Source organism: Cygnus olor, chromosome 4 (genome assembly GCF_009769625.2).
Source record: "Cygnus olor isolate bCygOlo1 chromosome 4, bCygOlo1.pri.v2, whole genome shotgun sequence".
In the NCBI taxonomy this organism is placed as follows: Eukaryota; Metazoa; Chordata; class Aves; order Anseriformes; family Anatidae; genus Cygnus; species Cygnus olor.
Window position 1 is genome coordinate 37396376 of NC_049172.1, and position 27407 is coordinate 37423782.

General features: G+C 48.7%; 1 protein-coding gene across 7 annotated transcripts in view; it reads left to right on the forward strand.

The window, feature by feature from the left end:
• The window catches only part of MAML3 (mastermind like transcriptional coactivator 3), a 222218-nt gene extending 194985 nt beyond the window's left edge, over positions 1-27233 (forward strand). For 6 of the 7 annotated variants that reach the window (XM_040556111.1, XM_040556117.1, XM_040556114.1 and 3 more), the window contains 3 exons: positions 17645-17887; positions 19968-20055; positions 23407-27233. In XM_040556111.1, the coding sequence (XP_040412045.1) occupies positions 17645-17887; positions 19968-20055; positions 23407-24398 (1323 nt within the window). In that variant the 3' untranslated portion in view covers positions 24399-27233. The remainder of the gene's footprint in view (positions 1-17644; positions 17888-19967; positions 20056-23406) is intronic. The other variant, XM_040556112.1, reaches the window with a different exon arrangement.
• Positions 27234-27407: the final 174 nt, after the last annotated feature.

A 27407-nucleotide genomic window follows, 5' to 3' on the forward strand; every position in this document is an offset into this window, starting at 1 on the left:
TGCTCCTGGAGCAGCGCCTGCAAGCAGAGGGCTCCACATGGGCTCGTGCTTCTCTCTTCAAGAGGTCTCATGGCAGAGCTTTGATCCCTGCAGGGGTTCAGTGTTGATAGCACTGTGCCACACGCCGGTGCAGCCCGGCAGGCACCGTGCCGCCCCCGGCGAGCCTCCGCCTCAGCATCGTGCCTTAAATCTCCTGGTGGCACAGAGCCTTGCACAGGCGGCTGTAACGAGGGGCCGAACGTGCGCCTGGTGGTGTGCAGCACTCAAATTACACCTGACAAAGAGGAAACAGATTGTCGGAGGGGGAGCGCGCAGCTGTCAGCTCCCGACAGCCGTGACAGATTCGCGGGGCTCTGCTGCTCGGTCTCACCGAGCTCTGGAGATAGGGACGGGCTCGTGTCAGGATCCAGGGAACTGGCGCTGCCTGGGCCACAGCAAATCCCTCCTCGCAGGCCAGGCGGCCTGACCGCCTTCTCCGGCCTGGTCCTCACTGTATGTTTTCAGGAACACAGCTCCAAGGAAGCGGGAGTTAAATAGAGGGGATAAACTTCTTTCTTTTCTACCTGGCTTGGTCCTGAACCAGAGTTTTGCCTGTTGGTTTGTTTGAGTGCTTGCAGAGAATGAATACAATTCTGTTGTTGTTTATTTTATAAGAAAACATATTCTTGGAGCACATGGTTAGCAGACGTTGTCATGATAGCTCGCCGGATCCCCGGGTGCTGTGTTGGTGTCGGCACTCAGGCAAAATATGGTTTGGGCTACTGAGGCAGGGGGTGACTTGTCCAAAATACCCAAATGGGATTGCGAATGCCTCAGACCACCGAACCCCATCTTTTCAACTAGCCTTCTCCCATGTAGGGTTAATAAAAACAATTCCTGCACACTTTGTAAGACTAAGCCCACCCATCTACTCCCTGTCCTCGAGTTAATGACCTGTCTGGAGGCGAAGAAATTAGCCTGTTCTTGTGGGACAGGTCAGCTGCAGGCAGCGTGGCATCAGCCACTTTTAGCTTACAAGAAAACAGGTTAATCTTATTTAGATTAGCAGAGTTGCTTTTTTTGGTATCAGCAGCCTGCAGGACTCCAAGGACCCCGGTACTTCCTTCAGCAGCTGTTGACAGAACACTTTGTATCCTGAGGAGCTGGTCCAAGAGGGACTGCTTGTTTACATTTCCTCCTTTTTGATTTTGCTTCATAAACATACGTGGCTGTCCTGTCACTGAGCAAAGAGAGGTGTGCTCCGGGTTGCTCGCGTTACTTGGACCGCGCAAAGCGTTCCCCAAGCCAAGATGAAATGCAAACAGCCAGCCAGCCTTTACTCGAGGGAAAACGATAAGGTAGAGAAAGAAAGCACTTATTAACAGAGAGCAAGAGCTGGCTTTACATCCTGTCTCTTCTTTATCTCTGCAGAAAACGGTCTTGGGTTGCGTTCGTTCCATAGCTGCGGTAGGGTAGGAAGGCCCGATCCTTGAGCACAGAGCCCCCCGGGTTGACACAGCACAGTGCCTTACAAAGCGCCATACAAATGTTGTGTGTCAGGGCTGTACTGACAAGAGGATGCACAACAACTCCCCACGAACCACAGTTTGCTCTGAGGCCTTGTCCTTCGCTGAGCTCAGGCGGGGGTGGTTAGTTTTAGCCATTCAGAGAACGCTTAAACTTGTAGCACAAAAGTCACCTCAGAGAATGCTTCCCTCGAGCAAAGTATTTCCGTGGGACCCAGTCACGAGGTGAGGCTCAAAAGCCACGAGGGCACCATGAAAACACTGAGGATGGGCAAGACCAGGAGCAAAGGGTGCTCCTTCTGTTCACGTGCCCTAGATCTGGCACCACAGCCTGCGTCTAGATTTTTTTTAACAAAAAACAAAGCCTGTGTTGAATGCCTATTCTCTGCTGTGATTTACCTTTTTGAAACACATCGGCCAACTGCTAACATGTCCTAAAGCTGAGGAGGAGGAGGAGGTCCCTGCGCTCCTTCAGCGCCCTGCCACGTGCATGTTCCAGCTCTCCTGGCCCTGGCTTCTCCCCCTGCCCGCTCCTCTCGAGGACCCGCCTGGGAATGGGAAGGGGCTGTATCGGTCCGGTACTATCCGAGCAAGAGAAGAGCCGCCTCTGCTGCTATTCTTAGCCTGTCGGGTGCACCCTGCCTGCCATGAAGTCGGCACAGAGAAGTGTTTAATTCGGCCTCCCCACCCGTTTGAAAGCAGGCTGTTGAGCGCTCTGACCGCCGCGGCTCCACTTTTACAGCTGGCCGTAAATTTCCGAGCGCGCGGCGATATCTTTAGCTTCGACTCCAGAGATTTCCTGTTGAGCTGCAAGATGCAGTCCTGCAAGCACACTGAGGCTAAATATACCCTCTTGGGCTGACACGCAGCCAAATAAACAAGGGCAGTGTCAACACGAGTTTTTTCCAGTGCTGAACGGGTCGAGTTATGCTCAAAGAGGTGGGGGCCTCACTCGATTAATTAGGCAATTCAGTTTGTTTTGGCATTTAAATGATCTTTGGATCTCTTTTTTGCACTGATATGATTTGTATCCTCCTAGAAAAGATGGTAAAACTGATGCTGCAGCACTGAGCTTTAACTATTGAGTCAATGATGGAGGAAAGCTTTCATCTTTTAAGGGGACAACTGTGGCTTCAGGAAAATGCAGTAGCTTGCTACCTGCACTAGCCAGCATGGCCACAGCCTTTAAGAAAGAAGAGGAAATTGATTCTGAAGCTGTCTGATATTGGCGAGGGAAAATAACAGAGAAAACATGGAGAAGGAGGGCCACAACACTGGATTGCTTTTGAGTAAAGCCTTGGGAAAAGGAATGTCTTTGGTTCCTGGATTTTTAGAGGTGATTTTATTATAATGTGGCTATTAACAGTCTACATATTCCTCTTTGTTTTGCCTAAGATATAGGATGTATTTTTAGGCCCTAAGAGATTGTTTTGAGGGGAGGGAAAAAGTTAATTAGTCCTTCAGCTTGTATACCTTGCTTTTGCCATTGTAAATCCTCGGTCATTTCCCCTTGTAAGCACGTGTGTCCATGCCCAGCACCTGATGAAGACGCAGCAGGCCTTCCTCTTCTGCAGCTGCATTTTGTTGTCGGTCTGAGCAAACTTGGTGCTGCTTTGTTTTCGGAAGGGCTCTGGCTATTGGGTGAGATGAACCTGGGCTGCTGCTGCCTCTTGCAGCTCTCTGCTGAGAGCCATGGGACTGGGGTGCCCAGCGCTGCGGTGAGGAGCAGCAACGGGAGGGCAGGGACAAAGGAGAAGCTTTGAAGACGTGGGGCTCTGCCTTGTGTCTCCGCTGATTTTAGTGGCTAGTCAAAGGAGCTGGAGTTTGCTGCAGGATCGCTGCTGAAAAGTCACAGAGAGGAAGAATGGGTTTTATTTATGGTGGTCTGTTTCTTCCTGGGCATCATTACCACATCATTTTTCAGGTGGCGGTGTGTTTATGCTTTTGAAGAGAGAAATGTCTCATCAGAAGCAGCGAGAAAACACACTACCTCAGCTCAGAGTCACAGATTATTTTGGAAGAAAGCCAGCAAAGAAAACATGCCACTTACAGTTAAATAAAGATAATAATGCTAATTGATAAATGTAAGGCAACAATACGCATCACTAATGTGTTGTGCCTGCTAAGGAACTGAGTTGTTTTTCGTGGTGACAAACCAAATGCTGAGATCTGCAGATTCTGCTACAATTCAAAGTTGTTTGACAAAGTTACGCATGTATCGCCACGCTGGCTAAGAATCACAAGCCTCTTTATAAAGCTGAGCTGTCTTTGTTAGGGTGCACAGGCAGTCAGATAACGGTACAGGGACGCATGAGCACTGCAGTGACGCTGCTGGAGATGTCCGTGGCGTGTAAGCCGCGCAGCACTCGGGAGTCCTGACACTTCTGCCAGTGGTGTGGCCTTCCTGCTATGGCTCTGGGTTTCCCACAAAGGAAATTCCCCAGATCACACCCTGACTGCTGGCCCTCTCTAGCAGTCCCTAAGCCGTCTCGGAGAAGAGGTCTGACGATTTTGGAAGGCACGGGAGTTAGCCTGCTGAATGCCCAGTAAATCGTTGAACAGTAGGTTTGCGTTTTTGTAAATACAAAACCCCGTGCATGTAAAGTACAGATAAATGATTGGTGGAGCACACGTAGAGTCTTTCTGACTTTGTGCCTATCTGCGGTAACGCTTTCTTATCAGCATCTTCTGCTACCCGTTTCCCAGCACTTGTTGGTAGCTGGTCCCTTTTGGTGAAGTCCAGGAAGATGCCAGTACTGGGGGGGACAGTGAGTGTTGGTCTGGTGTGCACTGCAGTTTCCGGTCTGCATTGCAGGTGATATCTCAGTGTTACACATGTTCTCATGCATAATATCTAGGAAATCAGGTTTGGCATCGTTAGGTTCAAGTCCAATGAAAATTCAGCAAAATGTTGCCACCCAAAAGGTACAGCTCACCATTTTTGGGGCCTTCCTGGAGGTGCCCAAACACTTCGGGTGTTGGACACTGAGAAGCAGACACTGACTGGTCTGCAGAGACTCACAAAAATTGCGGCACTCCCAGTGGTCACAGATGCATCTTTTGTTTGAAATGTTGTGAACCCGGCTTACCAGCTGGAGTGTGACACGGGAATCCCCCCTCTCCTGGTTTTTAGGGGAATATTTGGTTACTGAGTTTGCTAACTAAGCAACTGTGCTGCTGCAAACAGTGCCCCAGACCTGTTAAACTCGTCTTAAGAAAGAATCGTGATTCATTAGGTGCTTCCTAGTATGTTCCCAGCTTATTGTAGTGTTGTAGGTGGTTTTGGAGGAAAAGAGTTTTAAGATGCTAATGACAGAATTACAGCTACAACCTAAGGGGAGGGGGAGGCAAACAAAAGAAGGATTCATTAGAGAACAAAAGAAACACTGGAGGCTTTGAACCTAGGAGTCTCCCACACATTAACTAGGTGTACTGCCAATGTGCTACAGATGTGCATTACATGAACACATAAGGTAATGATATGTCTACAAAGGGCTGAATGTATCTGTTTGATGTTTTGTAGTGAATTATAGTCAAGCAGGTGGGAAACTGCAAACTCCCCAGTCTCTCCATATGTCAGAAATAAGATATTAAGAGGTCCAAAGATATCTTCTGCGGGTTTTGTAGCATCGCAGCTGATGGCCATACCGTGCGTTGGCAAATTGGAGCCCTGCTCTGCCATCAGGAAGCACAGCCTGTGGTTTCACAGAGGCACCGCTCGCCTTTCTTTGCGGAGGGTTTGAGCTATCAGCTATCTGGGCCAAAGCTCCTGAACGCAGGCAGAGAACAAAGTAGGTGGGAGGAAGGAGGCAACCGGTGTCCCTGGAGATTTCAGGAGCTCTCCGTTTTAATGCTGCGTATCAGTGAGCATGGCAGTGGTGACCCAAAATTCACGTTCGGTACCCAGAGGTCTCTAACCCAGCTTCAGGTCTAGAACAGCCTGCAAGCTGTGAAACCAGGGGAGCGTTGCTTAACAGAGAAAAGCTTGGAGGTTTCAAGATTGCTCACACCCATGACTGTTACCCACCTTACTCTTTGTTCTGCGTGCGTTCTGGGGGGGGGGGCAAGAGGCTGCAGCGATGCGTCGTGTCACACCAGCACAGCTCTCCCCCTTTCCGGGCGCTTGGAGCAGGGCCAATGTGCCCTCTGGAGCAGCGGGGATGCGCGGCACGCAGAGCCAGCAGCCAGCCCTTGCCTCGCTGGGTAGCACTGAATCAGCAGGAGACGGGGTGTGAACAGCAGCAGCTTCCAAAGAAGGAGAAAAACGTGCAGTCATACCCAAAATAATTGGGCAATTACTGAATTCAGTCACGGGAACGTGGCCGCTGTGCCTGTAACCCAGGGTGTGGCAGTAGGAAGCCCAAGCTGAGTTACTGTCATTAAAAAAGGGGTTGTGTGAGTTTGCCCAACAGTCTGGTTCATGCTCCACTGTCGAAAATGTGATGGCATCCGTGCCTGGGAGTTTCTCTGGTGCTCTCTGAGCAGAGCAGAGCAGGGAGCTGAGGGAAAGGTGTGGCTTTTGCTAATGGTTTCTACAGCTGTGAGGTTGGACCCTTGGTAGGATTGGGCCGAGAAGATCTAAAGGGAAGGAAGAAGGGATGGGAGTCTTGGAGCTGCAGAAAGATTGGGGTGCAAGTGAACGTACAGTGCAGATACCTACTGGTCTGCAGAGATGCAACCAAATTAAGATCACATTTTTCAGATGTAGATTTATTTAGATCTAGGCATGCATCTATACAGGGTTGGGTTTTTTGGTTCTGTTCCATCTCCAGCTATTGTACTTCGGTCTCTCATGGAGCATTTGTTACTGGGGCTGGCTAGGAAGGTCTTTAATTGTAGGTTTCTCCCTTTCTCACTGTACATTATGAAAAAATATAGTAAGAGCATGTGAATGTTGGACTAGAGGAGGTCACCAATAACCTATGCACCTGCCAATCCCATTAGCTCCTTTGGAGTTTGCACTGTGGGGGCCTAGAGGAAATATGGCCTAAAAATAGCAGTCCAACTTTATGAAAAGGAATCAGGCAAACCTTCCTTCAGCTGAGCCGCAGCTGCCTGAGCGCTGTGAGCAGCGGTAATAGAAAGCTGCAGCATGGAAGCACTTTTCTTTTCTCGGGAGGCTTGATTTTACAAAGGATAAAGAGTGATGGATGAGAGATCTGCCCTGTTTTAAGTTAAATAACTTCGATTACCACCTCAGAGGAAGCAGAGAGATTCTGTCACCCCATCAACATTTCAGATACGTGCAGAGCACAGCCCTGGTTTGGTGGCTGGGATTTTCAGAGTCCCCAGTGCTCTGCCACTTACTGCTGTTTTTTCAGATCAACATTTAGCTTTGGCACTCTGGGACACGGTCAAATTCACTGCGATGGGAGGGCTAACGGTTGTGTTAACGAAGGGCATCGTTCTTTGCAAACAGCTTTTTCTTAAGGACTTCAGCCGAGCTTCTCTGAGGTTTGCGTTTCTCCATTCTTTTTTTTTTTTTTTTTTTTTTAAGGTATCGAGATAATGAAATTATAAGGATGAAAGTGGGGGTGGGGGAAGCCCAACCCAAAGCCTGTGAAATAATTGCTGCATTTTTTCAAAAAAAGAGTCTGTAGTCTTCATTCACGTTACTGATAGCTCAAACAAGGCACCGCATTTGAGTGGCAACTGCACCAATTAGCACCGCTGCTGTTGGTTTGTGAATTGCATGTGAAATGTAGAATTTGTCCAGAAGTGCTAATGCAAATTGCTCAACAAAAATGTGCCCTCTGTGTCAAGTCTTTTCACTTGTTCTGACACACTGATGTCTTCCCAGATTTCTCTGATCGGCAGATCCCTCTCTCTGCTGACAGCTACCAGAGCTCATAAAGCAATGGAAATATTTCTTGTTGCCATTAGCTGTGTTTCTGCAAAGAGGGTTACAAGCTACTGCTGGGACTGGCTACTTGCAGCACAGCATAATTTTGACTTTTATTTATAAGGCATTGGACTTCGAATTTCTACAATTAAGTGCTAAAAGCTCGTTAAATGCCCAAGATTTTACCTGCCCAGAAGTTCAAAGACCTGGTGCCTGCCACAGCGGTAATTTGGTCACTTTGCATGAGTTCAGCATCCTCTGTTGTTGTGTATGGTGATAACCTTTGTGCCTTGCCACATGAGGCTGAGTTACAATTGCCGTGGGAACAGTAACTTAGCATTTCCTGACTTTTTCAGTATACAATATCTCATCCTAATATTGCATCCTTCAAAAGGAGAAGTGGAGCAAGGGCACATTGAAATTTTGGTGTTCTCACATCCACAGAATATAAAATAGCATACCTAGCTGTACGCAGACTTTAAGCTGTGTTGGTAACTGCTTGTGCTGTGGTGCTGACACCCCTGAGTCTAGGAGCCCCATTGTGCGGGGCTCCCTGCAGATGCAGGATGTAAATATATTTCCTTCCCCCCCAAGTACTTCCAACCTGAGTGCAAGACGGGAGATAACGCAGGGAGACAAACACGCCAGGGAGCACAAGGAAACAGAAGAGGCCGGCGGGCATCGTGGAGACAGGAACTTCTACAAAACGCCTACAAATCTGACTATGCTGGGGGCAGAGGTCGGGGTCAGATGTGTGTGATTTTGAGAATCTCCCAGAAATGAAGAGGAAAGTGTGAAGGCACTTCTATCTAAAACATAACACGTGGAAAAGAGGTGGCTGTGATGAGGTGGGCTCAAACTCTGAGCAGCAAATAAGTGTGTGAGATGGGATAAGCTGCAACTGGATTTTGAAAGCCCGGGAGGGGGCTAAAATACAAAAGGAAGGGAAGCCAAGAGAGGCTTGCAAAGAGAGGGATGGCACAGCCAGGACAACAGGCAAAGAAAATGCCCTGGGCAGCATCAGTCTGGCTGCAAGCAGGGTAGGATTGCAACCACCAGGGTGCGAGGTGATGGGAGCCTGGCTGTGGGGCTCGGCAGGGAGGTTTGAGGCAAAGATGACAACCAGGTTATGGGCTGGATGACAGGCGAGTGATGGTGTTGTCCACGGGGACTGAGGAAAGGAGAGGAGACGGAGGGAGTAGGATTTGAGTCTGCTTGGAGAGTGGGCTTGCTCAGAGATACTGGCAAGAAGGAGGGGAGAAGAGGGATGAGGACACAGACCTGCAGAGCGGTGGTGGGAGGGTGAGCAGCGACCGACTGGTCCGAGTAACGCTGAGTAAGTGCCGGAAGGTGTGGGAGACAAGTGGAAGTGCTGGGGAAGGAGCAGGTTTCAGGTGGGGCTTGGTCAGCAGCGCTGGAAGGAGTTGACAGGCGATGGCAGCCAGCCTGGAGTAATTGCACAGAGCTTCAGCCAGACAAAGGCTATTAGAGACTCTGTGATACTGGTTTCTGTGACAGGCAAGAAGCAAAAGCCTCTTTGGAAAAGAATCTATGTTGGAGATGGAGACTAAATTCAGTCCAAATCATATAAATCATAGACAGCACATTCGATAGGCTTAGAGATGACAGTGAGAAGACAGATAGGGTGGGAGCTGGAGAGGCACTTGGAGTCAAGCATAGTTTAGATATTTCTTTTTTTTTTTTTTTTAAAGCACAAAGATACAGCATGCTTGTATGGTGAGGGGAAGGAGGCAGAGGAGAGTGAAATCTTAAAGAATAAAGAGGCAGATGGGGGCAGGGGAGATGAGAAGACAGGAGAAGCAGGAGGGCTGGAGAGCAGCAGCCAGGCTGCTGGAAGGAGGGGAGAGCTGGGCAGGAGGTGGAAGAAAGCAAGCGAAGGGGAGGGAAGGAGGGAGATCATGTCTTGATGCTTAGTTTCTCATGGGAGAAATCAGCACAATCCTGTGCAGAGATGTAACTTCGGCAAAGGCAGGGAAAGCAAGGCCTGAGGAGCGATTTGAGGGCTGCAGAAAGGCAGCTGGGACTGCGGCTGTGAGGGCTAGCTGGGCTGGGAAACGTGAGTAAGCATTAGGAAGATGACAGAACTGGGGAGGGGAAAAAGCATTCATGGTGTGCAGGAAGTTTTTAAAAAAAGAAGTTTAAAGCTTAACAAATAGGTAATTGTCTCAGAAGAGGTATTAAGGATATTCAGAAAGCCTCAGAAGTAGTGAATAAGGGCTTAATCAGCAAAGGAAGCCATGCCTTAGAGACCTAGAAGTCTGGGGACCGCCTAAAGCCAAGCTGAGTCAGAGCTTGCAAAAGAAATTAATTCTAGAGTAGGGGTTTCCTTTGCCGTATACGTGAAGGAGACCTCAGAGAGAAGGGAGGAACCGTGCAGTGAAGAGCATGTGAAGGCTGAAGCCAGCCCAGGCACAGCCCAAATCAGAACTCCTCGTCTCAGTTTTCATGAGGGCGAGCGAGATTGCGTGTCAAAACAGGGGCCAGGTGGCTAGTGGAAGCACAAAGAGCACATCCAAGGTGGAAGAGAAATCAAAAGGGTTTCAAGTGCTGGCACTGGGTGATGGGTAGCTTCGATTCAAGGACGTTGAAAGCATGAGCTCGTGAAATCACAGGCCTGGCGCGCCATCCCAGCCACCTCGGCTTATCAGCAGCTAGTTTTCTGAAACCACAGCAAAGACAGTGAGGCATCGCTGGGCAGCTGCAGCGGAAGACCGCTTCCCTTGGCCTTGCCAGCTACCTTTTGGAAACATTTGGCTCTCGGTTTTAGGCTGAAATAGCACCTGCAGAGAGGCTGCACAGACAAGTGCCTGCAACCAGCGACAAGGGAGTTATTCCGGTTCTTTGAAGTTGGTGTCTGACAGGGGAAGATCATGGAATTTGTGCATGAATTTGTAGAGGCGATCGCTCATCACAAGCACTAATGGGTCTGCTTTGGTGCTTTCAGCAGTCACACACTGCCTCGTTTGCTTGAGCCCACCAGAAAAGTGAGGTACTGCATCTGTGTGGCACGCTCTCCCCGTGTTTGTTGTGGGCCTGGCCCTTCCCTTACAGAGTCAGCGAGGCGAGGGGGGCAGAAAGGAGCCCTCACTTCATCCAGGTCTCTGTGGTGTGCCATCTTCCTCCCATGAGGGTACGACGTGAACGAGGTAGGGGAGGGTGGTAGGAAAGGAGCGGTTGTGCTGTGCAGATTGCTCACTTGCAAAGCGAGCTGTGCCAGGAAATGGCGATAAAGATACCGCAGCGGTACTGCGAGCGCTAGGGACGTGGCACATGGACTCCCTGACCCCGTCTGTGCCAGGACAGAAGCCAGAGACAGAGTCACTGACAGGGCAGGGAAGGTCCCCACCGGCGTGCAGAGGCACAGCTACTTTGCGAGAGCCCCAAACCTTTGCGCTGAATTTTTCTGTGGATTTTTTATTTTGCCTTGGCAGAAGCAGCGATACGGGGCAATTGCAGCCTCGTACCAATTTTTGAGGTAAGTCGCCTTCTGCATATGGGAAGGAGAGCATATGGCCCAGTGTGTTTATTTCTCAGCCAGGATTCTTTCGGGCTTGGCAAATTACACGCTTCTCGCTGAGGATCAACACAAGTGCCAAGTTTGGTTTTTCTAAAAATGAAAGGGATTTATTTATCACAGCACAGAGAAAAGGATCTGAAAAACGCGAAAAATACCTTTTGTTTATCCTCAAACAAAACACCCAAGGGAAAATTGAACAAAAATTTCACTGAGAGTAAAAAAAAAAAAAAAAGAAAAAAACCACCACACAAACCAAACCTCTGCAGCCACCGGCAGGAGATGTCAGTCAGACAGCCATGGTGTGGGCCCAGGCCATCAGAGGGAAAGGGATGGCCTGGTGTTTGCTGCTGGAGTATCTTTTCCTCATACCTGTGCTTTCCCCAGGCCCCACGTTTTTCCCTGTATGTGGTAGAAGTTTTTCTTTCTCTCACAGCATTTATTTTTAGTGTCTTTTCCCCTCCGTTCCCCCTTTTCACTGGCCCCGTGTGACTGTTTATTTAAACCATTTGCCTGCTTTCATCTTCTGTTTTTCTTCTCTCCCCCTTCTTGGGGGCTCTCTCGCCACGATTATCCTTGCGCTTCACATTAGCTTTCCTCCCTTCCTCTGCCATATGGACTCAGAGGAGGCACTGATTAAAACTACAACCTTTAGCACTGCCATTTCCAGCAGGCACCGGCCTCAGGGCCTCGTGCCTCTGCTGGCTCGGCCCTCACTTGGTGCTGCTGCTGGAGCACCTTGTGAAGGCCGGGGAAACATGCTGAGGGATCGGGATCGGCTCTGGTGCCCCAGGGACACGGCAGTGCCTCTGGAGAGGCCTTTTTGTCCCTTTGAGAGCCTGTGGCTAGGCCTGTGGTGGAAGGCAGTGGGACAGGGTGTGGGAGAGCTCTCCCGTGGGCTGTTTTTCCCCATCTCCTCCTGCGTTTCGCCCCGTGAAGGCTGCCGCTGTCTGGCGGAGGGGCAGGGCGCTCTGCGAAATGCCATGATGGCACGGCTGCACGCAGCGAGCTCTGAGGGGAGTAATTACAGCCTTCACCATACACATAAAATACCCGGTTGGGTGAGCTAGTGTGCCTCCAAACCCTTACCTCCTCTCCTCCCCATGTGCCGAGGGGCCAGCTCCGTGGGCACGAGGGCCAGCTCGCAGGGCAGAGCGGGGTGCTCTGTCCCTATGGGCCTCACCCTCCTCAACAGCTCATCTTAACTTTGCACCGTGCAAATATTTTTCTATTTGTATACTTAATCCTCTCCCCTCCATTTTTTTTAAGAGATGTATATAAAGAGACTGTGCAGGGTTTGATTTGGACTGATTCTTCTTTTTTTTTTTTCTAAAAATAAGGCCAATAAGAAATGTCAGTTAGGAGCAAACTAGTTATTTGAGGTAAATGAACACTTCTTCCTCAGCGCACAAACCCAAGCAATGTATCACTGTGCTCTGTACATTGGAACCGGCCGGAGAAACCAAGGATAAACAAAACTGGAAAGCAGGAGTGATTTCATCTGCAAAGGGGAGAAAACACCAGGGCCGTTATTTGTGAAAGAGGAAATGAGCCCATTTTAATTACGCTGCTTGAAGTTTGGTAGCACTCCGCTGAAGTCCTGCATTTCTGAGTCCTGCCAGGATTTGCGGGATGCAGATACCTTTTTGGGGCAGAAGTCAGTGCTACCAAACAGCAGAGGTGGAGTGACAAGCCGCTCGGCCTTGCGTGCTGTGAGATCAACTCCGGACAGTCTTTAGCTCCTAAATGGTGTCATGAAAACACTTGCTCATTTTCAAATCCTTTCTTACGTACTTTGTCCACAGAAGTAAAGAAATTAGTCCCTCTGATGAGCCCACACAACCCCAGAAGTAACAGTCTGACAGATACTGTTTGTTCTGCGGGAAGAATAAACTGCATCGAAAAGATAGGGAGGAGAGATGCAGGGGAAGGGAGGGCAAAGGAAAACAAATTGGCCGCATGCAGAGGTTTAGCGTCAAACGTCAGAGGGATCTTGTTCGCTCAGATACTATATGAAAGACCATGGCAACCGGGGGCCCAGAGAGAGGAGAGATTTGTAGCTGCTCCCCGGACTGGATGACAGAGGAAATAGGTGAAGCAATCCACCCTGCAAAGCCCGCTGGTGGATGCAGAGTCGTAAAACAGCCTAGCTGTCCCTTCATCCTGTACACTGGCTCATTCCAGGCAAAAAAAAAAAAAGTCTGAAGTGAAGGTACTGTCTGACTGAGTTACAAATCCCATTCTGCTGAAGGTGGCTTTGCTGTGGGCAGCCAAATTTAGAGAGAGGGATTAAGATCCCTGCTGGACACAATAAGTAGCAACATCACAAGGAGTTTATGGGAAATATTTTTAGGGGAATACAGGAGGGCGTGTTTATGTCGCTCTGAAAACACCGGGTGAGATTATGTTTCACTATACATGGAAATGCAGTAATATTTTTGATCCCGGTAATAGATTGGTGCCCCCCTTTTTTTTACACCTCGAGTGCTGTGTTCAGCTTTGGGCCCCTCACTACAAGAAGGACATCGAGGCCCTGGAACGTGCCCAGAGAAGGGCTACAAAGCTGGTGAAGGGCCTGGAACACAAGTCCTGTGAGGAGCGGCTGAGGGCACTGGGGTTGTTTAGTCTGGAGAAGAGGAGGCTTGGGGAGACCTTACTGCTCTCTGCAACTGCCTGAAAGGAAGGTGTGGGGAGGTGGGGGTCGGCCTCTTCTCACAGGTAACTAGTGATACGACTACAGGGAATGGCCTCTAGTTGCGCCAGGTGAGGTTCAGGTTGGAAATGAGGAGACATTTCTTCTCAGAAAGAGCAGTCAGGCATTGGGACGGGTTGCCCAGGGAGGTGGTGGCGTCACCGTCCCTGGGGGTGTTCAAGGAAAGGTTGGACGTGGTGCTTAGGGACATGGTTTAGTGGGTGACATTGGTGGAAGGGGGATGGTTGGACCTGATGAACTTGGAGGTCTCTTTCAACCCTATCAATTCTGTGATTCTACATCTGTAGATATACGCATGCACAAGCTGTAACGAGAGCCCCGCGAGGAAGGAGCAGTGACTGCCAGGGTGGCACCAGCGCAGTGCAGCAGTGCCAGCTGCCTCTGCGGTGCCAGGGAGCAGCAGCTCAGAGCTGCACAGAGGTGAGGTCAGGTAGCTCTGCGATGTCTCGTACATCACAGGCCAGTTGGCTGCACCACTAAGTTGCATTTATTCAGAAAGGCTGTCATCTTTGAAGACATCAGAGAGTGGAGATCTGCCATTTCTGGTGGGTAATGAAATCATGGTGTAAAAATGTGATTCTTCTTTCTGATTTGAATCAGTCTTTGGCTTCCAGCCCTTGTATCTGGTTTTGCCTTCTTCACTAGATAAAAGAACTCTTTAAAGGATTTCTTCCCTCGTGAAGGTATTTTTATATGCCATGGTCAAAGCATCTCTCAGTTTTCTTTGAGGTAAGCTAAATGATTGAGCTCTTTAAGTCTCTCACTGGAAGACACTTTCTGCCTCAAATCATTTTTGTCTTCTTTTTCTGCTCTGGCTCTAAAATGTAGGTGCCTGACTGTACACATTTTTATGGTATCATTCTACTAATGCAGTATGCAGGATAAGCCACCCCCTTGCTTCTGTTTGCTCTTCTGCTCTTTGTATATTCAGGGATTGCATTATTTCACATACCACAGAATGGCACAGCGAGCTCATGTTCGATTGTCTGTTTTGCATGTTAAGATGCCACTTTAAAGTCCTTGTTTTTTGGAGAACACCTTGTCCCTCGAGGTGGCATACCCACCCCTGTTGATTTCTGGTCCCTGGGGTGTCCCGCTCTGCTCCCTGGGCCTCCAGCAGAAGTGGTGTGAGCTGGCAATATCTGAGGGCTGGAGGGCATCATCTGGCGGTCCTTCTGCTGGTCCTGGCAGAAAACGGTGTGACTGCTTTTAGCTGTGGTTGGGAGAATGGATGTCATGCAGAAGGAGCAAATTGCTGAATGATAAGGAAGAGGCATGTGTAAGATTTGAGACAGAGGAAAATACCTTTTTTCCCTCCCCTTTGTGCCCTTTTTGAGGTCACTTGCGTTTGGTGTGCGTAACTGTACACACACACCACCCTGAACTCTGAGGAGGACCCCTCACTCCAGCAGATCCTTAGAAATAATGTGGACAGAGGTGCTGATGAAGCAGCTAGGTCCCTACAGAAGTGCTCCTTACTGGGCGCTCTACAGCTACAAAAACCTGCACAGACGTGTCACACAGACCAGTTGGAAATTCTGCCTCTTTCTTGGCTCCACGAATGGAAGCTCGACTCTTTCTAAATCCGGTCTTACTCCCAGGTGCAGAGCACTCGATCCTGTCCCTGGGCTGTGTTGGAAGGGGTTCGCCGAGACTGCGGGGAGCACGGGGATCCCTGCGGGTTTGGAACCAGGCACGGCCACCGCGCAGCAGCAGTGCCCGCTGCAGAGGTGCTCTTGGTGAGGAGCTCTGCTCCTGGACACAAGGGAGCGTTTTCCTGCTGGCAGGGGCTTTCTGCCCGGGCTGCACTCCTGTTTTGGGGACACACAACCCAGGGCTGCTGCTGGTGATGTCAGTGGGGCCTTTCATCATTGTTTGGGAAGAGCTTTGGCCAAAAAAAATGGAAAGGAGCAGAAATATTCCGGGCAGGAGGGTGGTGTTCTGGCTTGATGAAGAACGCCTGGCCTTAAATCTGTTATTAGAACTGGAAACAGGAAGCTTTTGCTGGGCATAGGCAAACTCTTGTACCCAGAAATGGCTGAACGCGCCGCTCTGGAAGTAACACCTCCGTGCTAATCTCCATATTTCCTCCAGCTGCTGCACGGCGCGCAGGTTCTTGTCAGCTGGTGGGGCTTCCTTCGGGGCTTTCTTCCCTTTCCGACCCGGGAGCTAACAGCGTGTGGCGTAACGCCATGCAGGACCGAGCTGCGGCGGTATCGCGGGACGAGTTTGTGCCTGCGCTGTTTCCGCGTGTGTGCACAGCAAGCCAGGACACAAGTTCTGCAGTAAGGCTCTTTTGAGGCAGATTCAGCCCGGTTTGGGGCTGCAGCCCCGGTGGCAGCTGAGCACGGAGGCTTGGGGGAGCCCCTGCGGGTGCCACCTCCGGCTCCCGTTCCACCCCCCGGTTCCTTTCCCTTGTAGTAGCTGCAGCAAAGGCTCCATTACTTGGCAGCGCGGCCTCGCTGCTGTCTATAAATGGAAGCAGTTGGCCGGTCTCCCAGTATAACACAAGATAGTCCTGTGCAGCGGTTATGCAATCCCCAGCCTGATGACTTCATCAGGAGCCGGGGGGGGACGGGGGTAGGAAGGATCCTCAGCGGGCAGCCTGCGGGCGGTGCGCGTCCCCCGGGGCCCGTGGCAGGGTGAGGGCAGCGGGGGGAGCGTCGGGGCCACGAGCCCACAAAGTGTGGTGTGAGGAAGGAAAGGGGGGAGATGTGGGAAGACTGTTGGGGTGGGGAGGAAACTTTCAGACCGGGGGACGCGTACGTTGGGAAGGGAAAGCAGCCGAATACCGGAGAGCTGCCTGTCAGCGGGGAGCCCTTCGGGAATTAGCGGCGCAAAGTAGAGATGCGGACAAATTGTATTTTCTTGTTATTACCTCAAAAGGGTCCTTGAAAACCTGACCTTCGTGCGGGAAGGCCGATCCTCATTTCCCAAGCCGCGCTCCATTTTAACCCTTCCGCTGACTGGGCTGGGTGGCACGGGCCATAAAGACGACTTCTGTGTGCATTCACGCAGCTGTGGCGCACCTCAGGCCCACAGCCAGGCAGAAGAGCCTGCCCCTGGCCCCGGGAATGCCTTCCACAGCGGGTCCCGCAGTGGTGCAGGCCCTTTTCATCCCATCCCCACCCCATCCCATGCGGTGGGTGCTTTAACGAGCGGCCACCCCTAGGGGACAATTAGCGAGGCTGGCTCCGCGCCGAGCCGAGCCGAGCCGTGCTGCCCCGGTCCGGCAGCGGCCCCTGGCGGCGAGCCGAGCCGAGCCGAGCCGTCCCGGGCAGCCTCACGGGGAGATGCCGGGGAAACGCGGGCTGGGGGAGGAAGATCGGAAAGAGAGGGCTTCCGCAGTGACTCTGGCTTTCTTTGCTCCCTTTTATTTTCTTTTCCCAGCCCTAAGAGGCAGCACATTGCATTGGGAGCACAAAGAGAAAGCAGGGGGGGTTTAGGAGAAGGTATCTGTGGCATCACAGATGCTCATGGCCTTCCTTCCAGTGACAAGCTTTTGGTCCTCAGCTGTGGGGTGGAAATCTTAAATAAACACATTGTGTGGGTAAATCCTGAGATTCTGGTGCAATATAGGGGGAATTAGGGCTGTTCGCTGTGCCTGCCTACAACCTCAGCTCCTGAACCCAGAGGCCTTCATGGTAATGTCAGTGTGGGAAAAGGGAAGGAAGTGGGAAGGGAGAGAAATGAGGTTTATTATCTCCATGATGATGGAGGAAAACCCTGGAAAAACATCTCTCTCAAGTTACTTACCCTGAGTGAAAATAAACCTAGTGCCCAATTCTGGTATCTTATTATTAGTAAATTGTCAAGTGCTCTTGCTTTATCCTAGGGGCCTTTGAACTCTGGGTTACGACGTGAGAGCAGAGGAACCTGCCACCTGCAGCAGGCAGCATGTGGCACTGCCACAGGCCCCAAGCAAGGACTCTTACTTGCTTCCAGCTCCAGTCCTCGCCCACAGACTCAAGGCATATTGTTAATCAACTATAATTTCCCCAGCCCGTGAGCGCCCTCAGTAACGAGACCTTCTCTCTGTGTTTGTGCAGGAGCAGCACCAAGTGGGATTGTCTCGGACCACAGCACCTATGCAGCCTTCAGTCCCACCGGGCTCCAGCAGCGTGGTCACAGGCACGAGCTCTGGGGGTCCCTTCCTGGGAAACCAACCGCAAGCAGCCATCATGAAGCAGATGCTGATTGAGCAGAGAGCCCAGCTCCATGTGATAGAGCAGCAGAAACAACAGTTTCTCAGAGAGCAGAGGCAGCAGCAGCAGCAGATCCTAGCAGAGCAGGTACAACATCTGTTTGTCTCGAGCTCTGCAGCACGTGCTAGTATGAGGGCATGAGCACTACAGACAGAACAGCACCAGCCCTTCCTTTTACATTCAGTAATTCTCTCTCTGTGGCTTACATCATGTTTTTTTTCAGCAGTGGTTATCAAAGAAGAGGCATCTGCCTCAGTCCTGCCATGACCTTGGCAAATATTACGCCTTTTCCCAGCAGTGGACATGGCAGTTGCATGTGGTTTTAGACACTGGGAAAGCTAGCTCTTAACCTGCTATCTCATGATGTGTTTAGTCTGGCAGAAGCAGGCTCTGGTACAGTGACAGTTGCTGGTGCTCTCCCCTGCTACGTCAAACTGTGGTCTTGCACTGTCAAAAACAATGTACAGCTGTGCAGTGATCTGGGACAACGAACTGGTGGGAGTAAAAAGTAACCTACCAAAAAAAAATTTACTCAGATCGATTACATGTCAATTCCTTAATCTGGTTAATCATACAAAGAGCACAAGCAATCATGTTAGTGTGAGGGAGAGGCAGAATCAAGGTGGAAACTGGGGGCTGAAGTGGAAAAACAGTGCACCTACCTCTGGCAGTGGCAGCGTAAAACTGCTGCACTGCCTGCCACCCAGCTCCTGGAGCTCCCAGACTCTCGCATGTTAAATTACCCCGCCTGAATGGTAACATCTTATGCGCGTTTAACTCAGCTGCAGTTTAAAAGCAACTCAGGAGAAAGTCAGTGGAAAGTCACGCTGTTCAGTTACTGTAAGCTCATACCTAAGTTTGAACTTGCAGTCCCCTAGCGTTACCTAGAAAGTGTTCTGATAGGTCAGTCGCTGCTTTAAGCTCAGCAGCATCTCTCTTGCTCAGGGATATTTCTAGCTTAAGACCCGGGCTCTGCTTTAATTGGAGTTAGAAGTTGCACATGTTGTATAACTGCAGAAGTACTGATAGTCTTCCCCTCGTTGCATGGTCCATATGAGAAAGAAAAATTCTCCCCCAGTGAACAGGAAGGATGGTCCTAGAAATGTTCAGGTTGAAGATGCATGAATTGGTTCAGGGGTGAACAAATGCAGAGTGAGGATGCAGTAATGATCCCCCCCACATGGATCGGGCCAATTCAGGTGCACACATCCAAGAGCCAGTCACTGAGAAGTCTAAAAGTCAGTCCTTAAGCTCTTGGCATTTAGGTGTGTGCCCAATGAGATTTCCTTTATCTTTTTGATCATTTGTAGCACATGTTTATGAACACAGGGATTAGTACTTGCTTTCCCATCTTTGCCATTCTCTTACCTTTGTTACTCAGCTTTGGTTTTGAACAAAGCGTTTGTACAGCTTTAGATGAAGCAAAAAGATACGCCATTCTAGTAACTGCTTAGTCAAGTATACTCTAGGCTTTGAAAGCTCTGAAAGCTCAGTTTTTATCAATAGCCCTTAATTCTGTTTTAGATGCATGAGTATTCATAGAAAATAACCCCAGAGGACCAGTGTGATCTGGATCAAGGGATGGAGGCATTTTGCAATTGCCAGCTCCCCAAATATCATTCACTAAAATTCAAGAAGAAATGTGCCTTAGTAGCCATTTCTGTTTTGGCTAGGTAATGGTCATAGAACATGGTTCTCAGATCAGGATGCAGTATTCCTTGCAGCTGAGTGCAGGTGGACTGCAGTCTGATGCCAGGAATAAATACATCAAGACCTTGTCAGGGCTGGGGAAAGGAAGAGGTGTGTGAATACAGCTGCAGTTAGACCTAGGTGAGCAAAGATATCTCATATCCCTCCCTCTCTTTTCAGCCTGAAGACAGTCAGTCCTATTTGCACTTTAGAGGTCAAGATGAAGTGCTTGTAAGCAAGGAGAGTTGATGTTAGCCTCAGTGCTTATTCCTTTCTGAACCAGAAGGAGTCCATGTGCTGAGCAGCCCAAGTACTCTCAGGAGCGCTCTTCAGTTGACTCTGCTTGTCTCCAGAACAGCTTGCTAGATAAGAAACACTGCAGTTCTGCTGCAGTACTCTTGTCACCAGCCCCTTTCCAGCTCTCTAATTAATTAATCATCTTTTCCTCTTCTGCTTTCTTTCCCTCATTCATTTTCAGCAGTTGCAGCAGCAGTCACATTTGCCTCGGCAGCACCTGCAGCAACAGCGGAGCCCGTATCCAGTGCAACAGGTCAATCAGTTCCAAGGTAAAAGTCACACTCTTTTTCCTAGATTGGAGACAAAGTATGTCCCTGCAGCGGGCATTTGAAAGTTCATGTGTTTTGTGAGGACAAGGGGTTAAGCAGTGTGCCAGAACAGGAAGGCGGGCTGTTGCACACTTGCACATACTGCATATTTTACAAAAGGGAAATGACCAGTTTTGAATATTTAGTTATGTTTCTAATTTCCTTTCTGCTCCACTCAGCAAAAGCTGCATTTTTTATTTGACATCAGTTTTGTCTCCTTGATTCCTGTATTCTATGGATTCATCTTGTTTGACTTCACTCATCCTACATTTTTTTTTCAGCTATTGTCTCTCCCTGTATCCTGGTTTTACTCCTCTTCATTTCCCACTTTGTTTAATTTGATGAGCAGGGACTTTCAGAGAGGTCGTCTTTATCTAGAGAATGACCAAAAAGAAATGTCTGATAAACGTCAGGTGTGGAAAAAACAGAGACATATCTGAGATGAAAATGGAGATTTTTGTAGTGAACACAAAGAAGCAAGTATTATTTCAGTGTGCTCACAAGTAATTGAATGATGCAAGGACAATCGTTTTGGTTTAGGGAAAAAAAAATAATTCTGAGCTTCTTAAGTGCAAAACATCAGCTGAATGTCTTCACTAACCATGGATTCTAAATAGACATGCAAGTAACATGTTCAGTGCTGTGTGTTCATGACAGTTTCACTTAACTGCAACAGAAAACATGGGAGGCAAGCATATTGCAGTTCTAGTATTCAGGAAGTGAACAGGCAGCCAAATCCTCTGCTGATATATAACAGGGTGGCTCTTTCTAATTGCCTTCTGATTCTTGTCTTTGGCAGCATAAATTCTATATGAAATGATTTTTTTTCCCCAATAATTAATTTGCAAAATCAAAGTGTATGTGTGTGCACCATCATGCATTATTTGAGAAGCATATGTAACATCTTTCTATACTAATGCTTCTTTGAAACCTTGCCTTCATATGTATTATTTAAAAGAAATGCAGAAAGGAGTTTAGGCTAATGTGTGACAGAGCAAGGAATTCATTTTCATAAATGAACTCATTGAAATACAAATATTTCACCGTTTTTTCTGTTTAGTCACAAGGACGTAATCCAGTGCAGTAGGTTATGTGTGAGACCAGAAGGTAGCCCAAAATCTTAAAATCTGTTGCATCTCTCTTTTAACTGCTTCTTGTGTGAACTCCTGCCTCTTAGCAGAGCACAGTAGTATAACGTGAACCACCTGCTGGTAGTGAGTCCTTTGGAGGTTTTCAACACCAATTTCAATTCAAAAATAGCCACAGAGACATTAAATAAATTTTTACCATTATCTGTACACTTCGGCACTTGATGGAATCACTGCAAAAAGAGACATCTTCTAATCATGGAGGAAGGAGGTGATCTAAATTTAAAAAAAATCAAGGGGACCCCAGTGCCAATCATTAAAAAAACAGTTTACCTGTAGCATAGATAAAGTAAAAGCTGCCAATACATTTGCCCTGTGCAAGTGAGATCAAGATGGACTCTCTTCATGCTAAAAAAGGTTTGTTTATCTGTATGTTGGAGAGTTGAGCTAACAACATCCTCCAGAAGCTTGTACTGCTGCAAGAAAAAGGAGGTGTAGCCATCCACTGCATGACGTGTGCGAAACTCTGGGAATGACACTTCCTTTCTTTGTACCCATTTCTCATGGTAACCCAGCCAACATAAATAGCAGGGCCTAGTATTCTCTGCTCTCCACAGACATTCAGGTATATTGTCTGCTACAGCAGGTAGGGGCTGATTTGAGAGCATCCTGATTTTTTGTACAGTTTATGACTCTTACAGCAACTTTTTTACATCTACGTTTTGCATGTACTAATATTTGAGCCGGGAGTAATTGTGTGCATCATGCTGTTGGAGTATACCTGCAGAGTATTTTATTTAGTTCAGTATGGTATTGACTCAAAACCACAATGAACCCATGGCATCATCAGAGCTCCGGTAATTGTTTTTAAATAAAGGTAGTAAATACAGAAGCATATTGGCTTCCCAGAAATCGATAGCTTCCCTCACCCCTCAAAGGAAGACACAGGCATGGTTCAGTTATCTGCCATGGTGTGGAATTTAACAAGGTTAGGATTTTCTGGTTTCCCATCACTGGCTGAAGGTGGACTAAAATGTGCTTATAATATCGATTCACTAATACACTTTCCCTGCTTTAAATGTCCACAAAAAACAATTTTTCTTCTTTCCATAGATTTAATCAGTAACAATGATATAGAAAATCCATTCATTTATGCCTCCTGAGCTATTAAAAAATTGATTGGCCTTCTGAGTCTGACATTTCCATTTTCAAGGCTTACTTCTGAAAGACAATGGATATATTTAAAAGAGAGCTTCAAACAGTTAACTGAAGTTCAGCTGTTTTGCTTCCATTGAAGGCCAATGGAAGTTGTCGCATTTGCTCAGTAGAAGCTGATTTAGGTTTATCTGAGGAAGATTGAGTGCTACCAAATGACAGCGTGCATGCAACTTTCAAAAGTCTTAGGGACTAATTTTTGCACAGAGGAGTGTGTGTGTTGTCACTCACCCTGAGGAAAAGAAAAACACCATGAAAAAAGAAAGACTCATATTTACTTTTGAAAGAGAACTTCTACGCCTAGGTCACTCCAAAAAAAAAAATTTTTGGTCACAGTAAAGTAACAGAAAGACAGGCCTATTTTACCCCTTCAGCACCAGTGTCTGTATAGTTTAGGTACCTGAGCAGCTTATTATCAGGGGAGCAACGATGGCTGTAGTCACGTATCACATATGGAATCACGTTGCCTTGATTCTTCTAGAATTCAAAGCCATGAATCCCTTTGGGTACAAATCCCAAAACAGTCATAACTGAGAATTATTCAGTGAGTAAATCATCGGCCTTTTGACCTTGCCAGCCTTACAGGAAATTAGGCTGCCGGTCTGTATCGACAGTACTCTCTGCCGGGCAGCGTCCCACTTAACGCACTGAATACATGACACCATCGGTGATTCCTGTTTAGGGTAGCACTCAAGCTGTGTTGCCTCTCACTTTGAAGGAGAAGGGACTTGGTAGGTCAGCACTGAGGCTGCAGCCACACTGATGCAGAGAACACATAATCTCCAAAATGCAGCTAACATTAGGTGGCAAGTATGTCTCCCAAGGACAGTTAACCTAGTTCTCTCCTAACCTTCACATGAAACAATATTCACTCCAAAAGCACAGCAACCTGAAATGCTACTGTGATGCAGGAGGCTCCTACAGATTCTCTCTTATGCAAAGGCGTGTTGATTTGTGTAAGATTTACGGGACTGTGGGTTTTACTTACCTTCCTCCCTTTTTGGTGTAGGTTCTCCCCAGGATATAGCAGCTGTGAGAAACCAAGCAGCACTCCAGAGCATGAGGACGTCCCGAATGATGGCCCAGAATGCGAGCATGATGGCGATGGGTCCTTCCCAGAACCCGAGCACACTGCCCACCACAGCAGGCCAGTCAGACATGAGCATGGCTCCTTACAGCAACGCCTCTTCCAGCCAGCCAGGAATGTACAGTATGAGCACAGGGATGAGCCAAATGTTGCAGCACCCAAACCAAAGTGGCATGAACATGGCACATAACGCAGGCCAGGGAACAAGGCAGCCTGCCTCTGGACAAGCGGTGGGAATGGTCAGCAATTTTGGTCAGAACATGCTGGTAAACTCTGCTCTTCCCCAGCATCAGCAGCAGATGAAAGGACCGGTGGGCCAGGTCTTACCCAGGCCACAGGCACCACGACTTCAAAACCTGATGGGGACTGTCCCACAAGGAACACAAAACTGGCAGCAGCGAGGCTTGCAAGGCATACCTGGAAGGACTAGCAGCGAAATTGGGCCTTTCAATAATGGCACAACATACCCAATGCAGCCCGGACAGCCAAGGCTGTCCAAGCAGCATTTCCCGCAGGGACTTAACCAGACAGTTGTGGACACGAGTGGAACAGTGAGAGCCCTGAACCCAGCAATGGGGAGACAGCTGCTGCAACCACTACCAGGGCAACAAGGAGCTGGCCAGGCCAGGCCGATGGTAATGCCTGCAATAAGCCAAGGGGTCCCCACGATGTCTGGTTTTAGTCAGCCTCCGACGCAGCAATTGCCAGGTGGTAACTTCGCTCAGAGCGGCCAAGGCCAGGCCTACGAGAGGAATCCCACTCAGGACATATCTTACAATTACAGTAATGAAGGAGCGGGGGGGTCATTCTCCAGTTTAGCAGAGGGTGCAGACCTCGTGGACTCCATCATTAAGAGTGGACCAGGGGATGAGTGGATACAAGAACTTGATGAGTTGTTTGGGAACCCCCAGTGAGTGGGCTTGTATAGTCTGGAGCTTTGGTTGTTACGTTTGAAAAAAAACACAGAGAGTCGGATGTGCTCCCCATCCTTGGATTGTTGTTTTTTTTTTTTGTTTGAATTGGTTTGGGGTTATTTTGTTTGTTTTCTTTTGTTTTTAATCGTGCAAACCGAGCTGATCTGTAGCCAACTTTGGAAGATTCGGGTGACGATGAAAACATCGGTATCACAAGACTTCCACGAGCAATCTCCATTGCACGGCAGCACCCGCTGCATGGGTGTGGGGCAGGATGGGGAAACTGGAAAAGCCAGTTGATGCCTCGGGTTGGGAAAATTTGGTCTTTCCCAACTGAAGTGAGGCTTCATTGCACAATGGTGTGGGGTGGTCCCAATATCTCCCACCTCATGTAGCTGTAAAGGCCGCAACTTTCAGAGTAGCAGTTGAAAACGGCCAGGAGCAAAGCCTAAAGAAGCCCACAGGCGATTGCGCAGGCCCTGGTCGGAAACGGGCTTAGCCCTGGGTATAACAGGCCTCAGAGAGCCACGGACAGGCTCTGGGCTGTCAGAGAGGACACGCAGCACACAGGTGACAGACCGAAACAGTCACAGAGAGGTCACCATTTTCACTGCAGAGTGATAAAAATCCAGTAAAAGTGTAGCAGAACATAAACTTGGCAGTACAGTGAGGACAGTTTGATTATAGGCTGGAGACAGCTTCGGTGGGTGGGTTAACATAACGAGCTATTTAGTCCCCACAGGACTTGCAGTAGCACGTCCCTGTCAGAGCACTTTGCTCTGCTGTATCTGCTGTATCTGCTGCTTGGGAGAGCAGAACAGCAGCCCAGAGTGGTGTTAAAGGGCTACAAGGTACCAGCGAAGGTCTTAAGCAGGTCCCTGTCTCTCTCCTCCCTCTCCCGTATGTTTTCATGTATTCCCCTCCTGTCCTTCAGTGTAAAAGAAGGTAAGCTCACTGCGCTCCTTTTCAGGTGAGCGACAAACACCACAAAGGGGCAGGAAGGAGAGGAGAAGACAGGAAGGAGGGAACGTACAGGGATGGTCTGGCAGGCAGAAATGAGTTTCTTCTCTCCTCTTGAAAAGTGCAAGATTGGCAGGTAGTGTTACCGTGGGGTGTCTGGGCTCTTGATTTGACATTATGTGCTACCTGGTCTTCTGTTTTAAGCAGGCGTTTGGCCTAATCTCCCTGGTTTGCTGGAATAAAATTCAGTGCGGTATTTGAAAAATGGGAACTAAGGAAGGACTACAGCAAAGAGCATTCATGAATGGGTAAAATAGTTGATTTAGGTATCAAAAACATCAGGTCCACCCAAATATGCTTTTAAGTAACAGAGGTGTATCACTGTCTCCACCATCTATCTCCACTGTGTGGATCGGTGCTGAGCAGCACTGCGGTGAAGCGGTGATAGTCTCACTGAGATGTCAGCCATTTTGAATGCCTAAGGCAGCGGTTCCCAAGCCGCGGTCCGAGGGCGAGGCAAGCTGTCCTCAGAAACCTGCCACCTTTTCAGCTGAGAGCTGGCCACCAGGATATGTAGGGGTGCATAAAAAATCGTAACAGCAATCCGCAGTCCAAAACGTTTGGGAACTGATGCTGGCCTCCAAGAGCACATTATGTGCTCTGTGGTGAGAATGTCTCCAGCGTACACATGCCAAGGCCGCAGGAGCAAGAGGCTTGGTACCTGGCATTTCTGGGTCCTCCCTTCCCCTGCGGGGTATTGCTGTGTATCGCTTGGAGGCTGGGGCCAGGCGGGCCTGGGGCCACCCCAGCACCCAGATACGTTCCCTGCTGTGCTGCGATCCCTCGCAGGGCCTACCCAGACACGGGTTTAAATGCTGTACTGTAGACAGGACAAGCTGTGTTTTTAACTTGGACTAGCTGGCCAAGGTGAGCTGTCAGTTCAGCTTGCCTTGACCACTCATTTTTTCAAAATAATGCTTTAGTTAGCATTCTTTTAGCTAACACCTTTTTTTAGAAGACAACACAAGGCCCCATTCCAGTTCCTGCTGAAGATGACAGGGCTTTGCCTGCCCGCTGCTTCAGCCAGAGCCAGGCCGGGCCCTAACGCAGTGAAGGAGAGCACCAGCCACAGTTTGCAGTCCACAACCACCTCGTGGGCAAACGGCTCTTAGCAGGACTAGCCTGAAGGAAGAGGCAGCAAGCAGCGAAGCGGACACACAGCGAATTGCCCCGGGGCCAGGGGTTTGGAGACGCACAACCACCACCCCACAGCCCCCGGCCATTCACATGCGTTAGGAAGATGCAGGCTTTGGTGAATGAACGCTGGTGAATGCCGAGCCTCTGTTGTTGTAAAGCTTCCTCCAAATACTCCGTACTGGGACCAAGTACTAGAGAGGTAGATTTTAATAGATTTGGGGTTTTGTTTCTTTTTTTTTTCTTACTATGGTGCTGATGTATATGTAATGTTAAAAAAAAAGTTATTTGTAAATATGTTTTTACAATTCTACAGATATCACTGGGTCTACTATCTGTAAAATATATACATATAAAAATATATATATATACTGTTTGTTTAAAATAGAGTATTTTTATTTCATTCCTTAACTCATCCTTACTGCAGTGGTATTGCACTTCAGATGACGTCTAATTACTAATTTGTACTGTATCCCTGATGGCAACTTGCTCCATTTTATTCAGATTTTTCTAGTTTTCTGTTTTTACTTTGTACATTAAGCATTGCTTATTTCCTTTTAAGACCTGTACAGAGCTCTGAAAATGTAGAAAAAACCTGATGTTAACATACCACTTTTAAAGAAAAAAGAAAAAGGAAAAAAAAAAACAACAACAAACAAATAAAAGATGGTTATCTGAGTCTTATATAAGGCTGGTTTGTGGGATTATCTCTGCCCTGGTGGTCCTGCAGGCTGCCTTGGGGAGAAGAAAAGAGGCCCCCAAAGGCTGTGCTAGCAGTGGAGCTGCGGCACCTCAGTGGCAGCCCTATTTCCCTGAAGGTTGGTGGGCCCCCACCGGGCATGCTGGAGGCAACAG